Source organism: Electrophorus electricus, chromosome 3 (genome assembly GCF_041902795.1).
Source record: "Electrophorus electricus isolate QZ-2024a chromosome 3, ASM4190279v1, whole genome shotgun sequence".
NCBI lineage: Eukaryota > Metazoa > Chordata > Actinopteri > Gymnotiformes > Gymnotidae > Electrophorus > Electrophorus electricus.
This window is the reverse complement of record NC_137499.1, coordinates 21,604,453-21,611,990: the sequence shown is the minus strand read 5'-3', so window position 1 is coordinate 21,611,990 and position 7,538 is coordinate 21,604,453. Positions and strand designations below refer to the sequence as shown.

At 49.4% G+C, this 7,538-nt stretch overlaps 1 protein-coding gene across 13 annotated transcripts in view; it reads left to right on the top strand.

Annotated features, from left to right (window-relative positions):
* LOC113583264 (axin-2) overlaps positions 1-7,538 on the top strand; it is a 61,287-nt gene that overhangs the window by 40,704 nt on the left and 13,045 nt on the right. For 11 of the 13 annotated variants that reach the window (XM_081710579.1, XM_081710582.1, XM_081710580.1 and 8 more), the window contains one exon: positions 4,685-5,620. In XM_081710579.1, the coding sequence (XP_081566705.1) occupies positions 4,797-5,620 (824 nt within the window). In that variant the 5' untranslated portion in view covers positions 4,685-4,796. Of the gene's footprint in view, positions 1-3,610; positions 3,885-4,010; positions 4,410-4,684; positions 5,621-7,538 lie in introns of those variants that run through there. The other 2 variants (XM_027019507.3, XM_027019509.3) reach the window with 2 other exon arrangements.

Below are 7,538 nucleotides of genomic sequence, written 5' to 3'. Positions count from 1 at the left end.
CTCTCTCTCTCTCTCTCTCTCTCTCTCTCTCTCTCTCTCTGTCTCTCTCTCTCTCTCTCAGTCTCTCTGTGTATTTATTGCCTTGGTTTAATTTCTTCTGAGTAGGGTTTACGAATGAGGTTTAAGATGAACTACTAAACTGAACTGCACAATATCAGGACACTTTTAACAAAACACTAAGCACACAAACAAAATGGCTCCCCTAAAAACACATCTGTTCTTCTGTAACCAGATTTTCTCTAGATGCATAAATAAGACTTCAGCAGTAGAATATGCCTTTCTCATTCTTGGCTCAATTTTCTCTCTCTCTTTTTTCCCTTTCTTGCTTTGTCCTCTGCGGCCTGACTCTTCTCTGGCCCGGTGATCTTTAGTGTGGGTTGCTTTGCGTTGTTGTGTTGCGAATTTTCTTCCGTCCGACCGCAGATGAAGGGATAAACACTTCAAAGCACCACGCTAGCAGTTTAACCCCCAGGCTGAAAGTACAAGTGGACAATACACTAATTGAAGGAGGCGACTGATCACAGGGCCCTGTTCAAAGGGTGCTAGGCCGTCCCCCAATGTCAGCCTACTTAACTTTATTAGCTCCTGCCTTAGCTTCAATTTCTCTTGCCTTTGAACTCTCCAACGGCGCGTGTGTTCTCTCTGCACTTCTGCCCAAGTCATGCTTACGTTTCTGGGAAATTCAGGATGCATTTATCCTCATACTTCTCGAAGATGCGCTTAGCACACAAACGATCCTCCTCGCTTCCAGAAACAGACAGAGTTCTCCGAGCATCATGGACCAGGGATTAATCACCGGTGGCGATGTCGCGTTTCCCAGTGAAAGGAACGGCAGCAGGAGAACGCCCGTGCCGTGGACAACACCCAAAAAGAACTGACAACTGATATCTCAAGAAACATTCTTCACATTTTTTACACTGAACCAGAGGTGAAATGGCTTTCAATCTTAAAAGAAACGTAAAAAAAAAAGATAATTAGATAATTGTGTTGGCCATTGCTGTCTTCGTTTGTGATGTGCCTACATCACGATTGCTGCATTTACATGAAAGAGCTTACCAGACACCAAAGAAAACACATTTTTTGAAACAATACACGAAGTAACCTGATGCAACAAGACCAACATCTCATAAATCAGCTTTTCTGTCAAGCTCACCCTTCTGCCATTTTCACTTGAGTGCCACACTTGTCCCGATAACTTGTTATTAAAGGAAAGCGATGCCAATTTTTTTTAAATCACATATATGCTTACTCGCCCTGAGAGTGTTCAAAGGGTGGAGCAAGATTTTTGAGACCACATGTCCTTGGAGCCAATGTGATAACATGAAGTGCAGAGTATTTGGCCAAACTGTGGCCCACTTCTAAAATAAACATCGGTTAAGACATGTTGAAACTCCGAAAGGCAAAGTCATAAGAGTGAAGTATGACCACCCCGGCACTGCACACTTGGGCTAAAAGCATGCCGGGTGAAAATTTGGAGAACTTTCTCTCTTTGTCTGGTGTAATGAGATCAGGTGTGTTTTATTTGTTCTATTACACGAGACTCAAATTTAGCCTCTGGGTAACCCCGTTTTATTACTGGCATTGGTAGCGCCTCACTGACACTCTCTCATCCTGTCTTGGGCTTTTCAAACATTTGGGGTCCCCCTGTGAAAATGGCTGAGGCCACTACAAAGGGGTCAGAGGGGGTCGACATCAAAAAAGAAAACAGCAAGGAGGGGGAGGGAAGACGCGCGCTGCAGCTTGTCTGCCCCGTCCTCCACTCCGCGCGAGATAATCGCGCGGCCATGAAATGGCCAACAGGTGTCTCCTGTGTTAGAAAATCATTTTATTCATAGCGACCGCTCTCGTTGACTTGGCTGTGAAAGATGCGTGCGTGCGTGCGTGCGTCTGCGCTCGCTCGCGCGCGGTTGTTCTAAAGCCTACTATTCAAGGTACGAATGCTGTAGTCAGTGTTAACAAAGATTTTGTGTAACATCTTACCTGCTACAGTGGTACTGGTCATCGCTAATTCGAGAATAATTCAAGAAATGCCAGTAAAAAAAAAAGACACGTTTTAACGCACATTTCCAAACAATTTGAAAATGAAAATATTTTGGAATTGGTGGGGTGCCTTACAGTTGTAGGAGGAGTAAAGTTTAGAATGTAGGCTTGTAAGCAAAACTGAGTTTCTGTCGGTGCCGGATTTGAGATTTCTGAGACTAATATCTCCTCTATGTATCCAAAACTACAAAAAAAGAATGCATACATAATGGGACGCATGATCACACGCACGCGTAATTCCGCTTAAAGTATGAACTTCTGTATCATTCCTAATCGTTTTAAGAACACGGACGTGGTATCACCGGTTTCTACGTTTGAACTCAAGTATTTAAATATATCTTCGTCTTCAGAGTTTGTGTTGAACATCAAAGGAACAATATATGCTTTGAAGTAGCGAGGGGTAGGATCAGTCTCTCTCTTTCTCTCTCTCTCTCTCTCTCTCTCTCTCTCTCTCTCTCTCTCTCTCTCTCTCTCTCCCTCACTGCTATGACATTGGCAAAGTCATCCGCATTAGCCTATAACCGTGGTGAGAAGGCGCAATAGCCACAAAATTACTTTTTTTTAACCTTTATAACACGTGCGTGGGACTCATTTCACGGGACAGTTTGAAATAATCTTGTTGTCACATGAGGGGAAACTCAGATCACACGCCAGACGTTTCTGGCGATGTGGCAGCGCACGGGTTAAACAGAAAATCCACGGAAGACGAAAAGTCTGCGTGTTTTAGGTCAGCGCACTAACAGTGGAGTTGCAGGGATAGTGCCGTCGGGCAGCAGATCAATTTCCTCTGGCGCTCTGGATCCTCAAAGTTGGCTCTGGATTGCCAGCCTTTGAGAAGGTCCTTGCAACCTCGTAAAAACTCGCAAAAACCCCACCGTCCGCTCGCTGAGTGCCGCAGACTAACGGGCGCTTTAACAGTCCGGGTGTAAGCACGACTAGGTAGTCACGCACCGGTGTTGTGTTTTTTAAAGCCCTGCATTCGCCAAGAAAATGTCAAATTATAGATTAGTCTTTTCTACCTTTCTTCCGGGACCAAGCCGGCGCTAACTCACTTTGAAGTTTTCAGTCGCGCAGTCAAGCCGGCTCGTTTTGAAATGGCCTGGAGGGGTTCCTAACACTCCAGCACCTGGAGAGGTGCAGGAATGTGGCTCGCGTCTGGATACTTTTGTCTCCGCGCTGCAGGTTAACTTGAGAATAAAACGCACGAGCCACGAGGAGGCTATCGCGGATTGCTCAACACCACTCTTCTATTGCATGGTGGAAACCAGCCGCGTAAATGCTGAATTAGGCAGTATTGTGCCGCTATAGCAAAAACGCCTATCTAGGACGCTCCGATCTGCAAAGCTTTGAAGGTTAGAAATAGGCTGCGCCGAGTACAGTGATTAAAACATGTTTGTCGATAGGTAGTGCTGGAACAGGAGCGGGTTTGATATAATTGATAATCCCGTTTTGATGTTGAAAGTAACTCGGAAGCGGGGGGCGGCCGTGCGTAGTCGTGGTTTGGCACGACCCCCTTGATATCTCCACACCCCTCCTAAGACTGAGAGGAGGATCCGCTGCGTGCTTTGGGTCAGTCCAGTTGCTGAATGGGACAGAACTAAGCCACATCGTCCCTCTCTCCCTCTCTCTCTCTCCCATCGAGGACCTATTGCACACGCAACTGCCACATTTTAGCCGAGCTCATAAATGTTTGACGGATTACTGCTTATTTCAACCGGGAGTGGGTTTTTTTTGCTGGATTATCACATCGCTTAGATTTCAGCCTAAAGCCCTCCACGGGACGTAAGCAGGCTATCATTCCGACCTTGAATCTCTTTTCCAGCGCAGCGGAGTCCTGAAATATGGTATGAATGCGAGCTGTGTTTGGTTTGGAATGACATTTCATAGCCGATGCGTGTAACTGACTGATGAATACACTTTTAAGGCATGGTCTGTTTGTGGGCGTCGACGACTTGTGCGGGTTGTTTGTTTGTATGTTCGTCGCTTCGTTATCCTACAACAGTTCCTGCGCCCGGCCGCCTCGTTTATGCGCGTCTGGAGTGCGCGTAAATGTTTCGATGAGGTGTAAAGTTTGGGAAAAGTCCCTGAAAGCGTGAGCTGATGTTGATTTCGGTACGGTCGTCTAAACCGGAGCCCCAACGCTGGCGGGGATCAAAGCATGCACATTGATTGCGGTCATTGTGCACTGAAACGCCTGCCTTCCCTCGAGGCTTTTCCTTAAGCCTTTGAAGCGCGGGCGACTGTAACGCAGCGGAGACTCCGTGCCGTCGCCACCTTTCACACCGATTACGGTCCGCGCGGACAAACCGATGATGAATTTGAGGCTAAAAAGTGTCATCGCCCTCGATCCGGAACAGTTCGTGTCACCGGTGTGTTTGGAAATGTTTATGTGGTCGATGTTTTGTCATGATCTCTGAAACATGTCTAACGGGTGTGATACGATCCTCTGCTTTTCCGTATCGGCGCTTTACCGCGAGTCGCCGAACACAGTAGTGCGTCATTTTTGTTTTTTTACGCGAAGTTTCTCGCAGTGTTTGAATTTTTGTTTTTATTTTTAAGTTGCAATGAAGCTTGGTTTTGTAACTCAGACTTTGAAGTATATCGAGTCCACTTTTTTTTATTAGATCGATACTTTGTGTTGCAGAGAGGCGAGCGGCTCCGCGGCACCCCCGCTGCTTCTAGCGCGTGAGGAGGGATCGGAGGCGCAGCGTCGGGCGAGCTAAAGCTGCACGCACGCGAACGGCAGCGCCGGAGTCATGAGCCGCGTGCTCACCGAGACCGTCGGCGCCAGCTTCCGAGAAGACGCACCTCGTCCTCCGGTCCCGGGGGAAGAGGGCGAAGGATCATGCCGCAGTTCGTCCAAGTCCGTGAGGATCAGGCCTTTGCACGGGGCTAAGGCGGTCGCCGTTGCCCCTCCCGGCTGCACTCCGCGACGAAACGAGGATGGACTCGGGGAACCGGAGGGCAGCGCCTCGCCGGATTCCCCGCTCGCGCGGTGGACTAAATCACTGCATTTTCTCCTCGGCGACCAGGACGGCGCCCACCTGTTCAGGACCTTCTTGGAGCGCGAGAAATGCGAGGACACTCTGGACTTCTGGTTCGCGTGCAACGGGTTTCGGCAGATGGACCTGAAGGACCCGAAAACGCAAAGAGTTGCCAGAGCAATTTACAAGCGGTACATCGAGAACGACAGCGTCGTCGCGCAGCAGATGAAACCGGCCACTAAATCCTACATACGGGACAGTGTGAAGAAGCAGCAGATCGACTCGTCCATGTTCGACCAGGCCCAAACGGAGATCCAGACCAGCATGGAGGAGAACGCCTACCAGCTGTTCCTGGCGTCGGACATTTACCTCGACTACGTGCGCTCGGGCTGCGAGAGCTCCGCGTACGAGCAGCACGGCGGTCTGGGGAATCTCAGGTTGATGTGCGGCTACCTGCCCCCGCTAATAGAGGACAAAGAATGGACTTGCAGCGACTTCAAAACGAAAGCACTGGCAACCGTGGTCGGATTATCCGCCAGTACCCTGCGGGCTACGATGTCTCTGCGGACCACGGATATCCTGGAGCAAGGATGCAGGTAAACCCTCAAAACCTGCCTGGCTCCTAATTACACATTACGAGAGGTGATCGTGTTAAATACGTGCGGCGGTTTAGCTCGTGGGTGAAGTATGTGATCAAGTAAAAACCTTCTCATGCGCATGCTTCCCACCCCCTCGCCCTTTTCCGTAAGTCAGCATGGACACCATTGCCGTTCACTGTCAGGCTGGAGTTTCAGTAGTCTTGGAGACAGCCCTCTGGTGGTCCGTTCTACATCCTCTCTGTGCTTTGAAATGCTACTGTGTGATAGTGGTCCCAGATCCAACACACACGCCATGGATCCTTGTGTTCCATCCATGTGTGCGTGCTAATGTGGACTGTGGTTACACAGTGTCACTCTGCAGTCATTAGTTATGCCGTCGAAGTGTTTGGAGTGCATGTGTTTGTCTGTGCGTGTTTGTGTGTGTGTGTGTGCTCTCATGTGTGGCACTCTCTCTCGCTCACCCTCCCATCCACTACGTCTCTCTCTCTCTCTCTCTCTCTCTCTCTCTCTCTCTCTCTCTCTCTCAGAGACATGTTCTCCTGCACACACTTGCACTTTAAAGCGCAGAAGGAAGATATTCAAGTTTTAGTTCAAGATGAAAGATAAGGCATTTCAAGGAAGCCTTTGTGTTCCGCTCACCAGACGCTTCCCTGCACTGCCTCGCAGACGCGTGAGATCGAGACTGAATGCTGTGTAGAAAGTTTTGGGTTTTCCGCATGGTTTTCGATCAAAGACCAGTTTTAATAGCACTGACCGAACTGGTCTTAGTGCTTCCATACAATAAAGCATCAGACATCTGGAAACAATTACAGCGCAACACACTTGAAGCCCCCCACCCCCACCCCCCTCGTTCTTTGTTGTGTCTTAAAACAGATCACTACAAGTAAACAGACTCGTCCTCTCTGCCTAAGCTAACAGAGCGTCTGAAGTTTGCTTTTTTGGAATTTTAAAAGTGGATGGATGAAAACTGCTCTAGCTTAAGCAGGAAACGTGACCAAATGGTTTCAGACTGTGTGTGTGTGTGTGTGTGTGTGTGTGTGTGTGTGTGGCTGCCAGTGTATAGACCTGGACAAAATGGACTGTGTGGCTGAGTGTTTGTCTCTGTAGAAGGGTGCGTATGTGAGTGTGTGTGTCAGTGGAGACTGTTAGCCTGCTGTTGTTATGTGGAGTATAGGCGTGTGGCTGACATGAGGGCATCTCTGCTTCTTCCTGCTGGTGTTTTCAGTGCACATATCACACAGGAGGGGGGGGGGCACCTCTCCTTTCCCCACGGTCTGCGCCAACTCTGTCTGTGACGGAGTTTTTATCTGCCACATGTGGAACTAATTTCAGCCCCAGTCTCAGGCAGCCCACTCCCCCTCAGACCAGCTCCTCAAGAGGCTTGGCAGAGTCCATGGCCCACGGTGCAGCTCCTTCTCCCTGGAACGCTGGGTCTCCACACACTTCTGGGCTGTTTCTACTTCTGCCTTTTATCCCTCAGACAAGGGATTGGGGAAGAGAGAGAGAGAGAGAGAGAGGGAAGGGGAGGAGACGATGAAAGAGAGGAGAGGCAAAGAGAGGGGTTGTGTCCAGCTGAGTGCATGTAGGGAGGAGCAGGAGGTCAGGGCTAAGATCAGGCCCAGAGGCTTCGGTCATGCTGCGTCCCTCTGTCTCTCTCTCTCTCTCTCTCTCTCTCTCTCTCTTTTGCTCCCCCTTCTCCCCTCTACTCCCTTTCCCTCCCCTCTTTCTGCCAGGGAGGCAGGAATGCAGCACAGCAGGAGAGAGGAGAAAGACAAGCAGAGAGAGAGAGAGAGAGAGAGAATGAGGGAGGAGTCAGAAGAAAAGGGACCGGGGTGGCGGGGGCGAGTGGGCGAGCGAAGCTTTGGAATCGAAAAGTGTAGAGAGCTCTTTAACAGGGGAGGTGGGGGTTGTACAC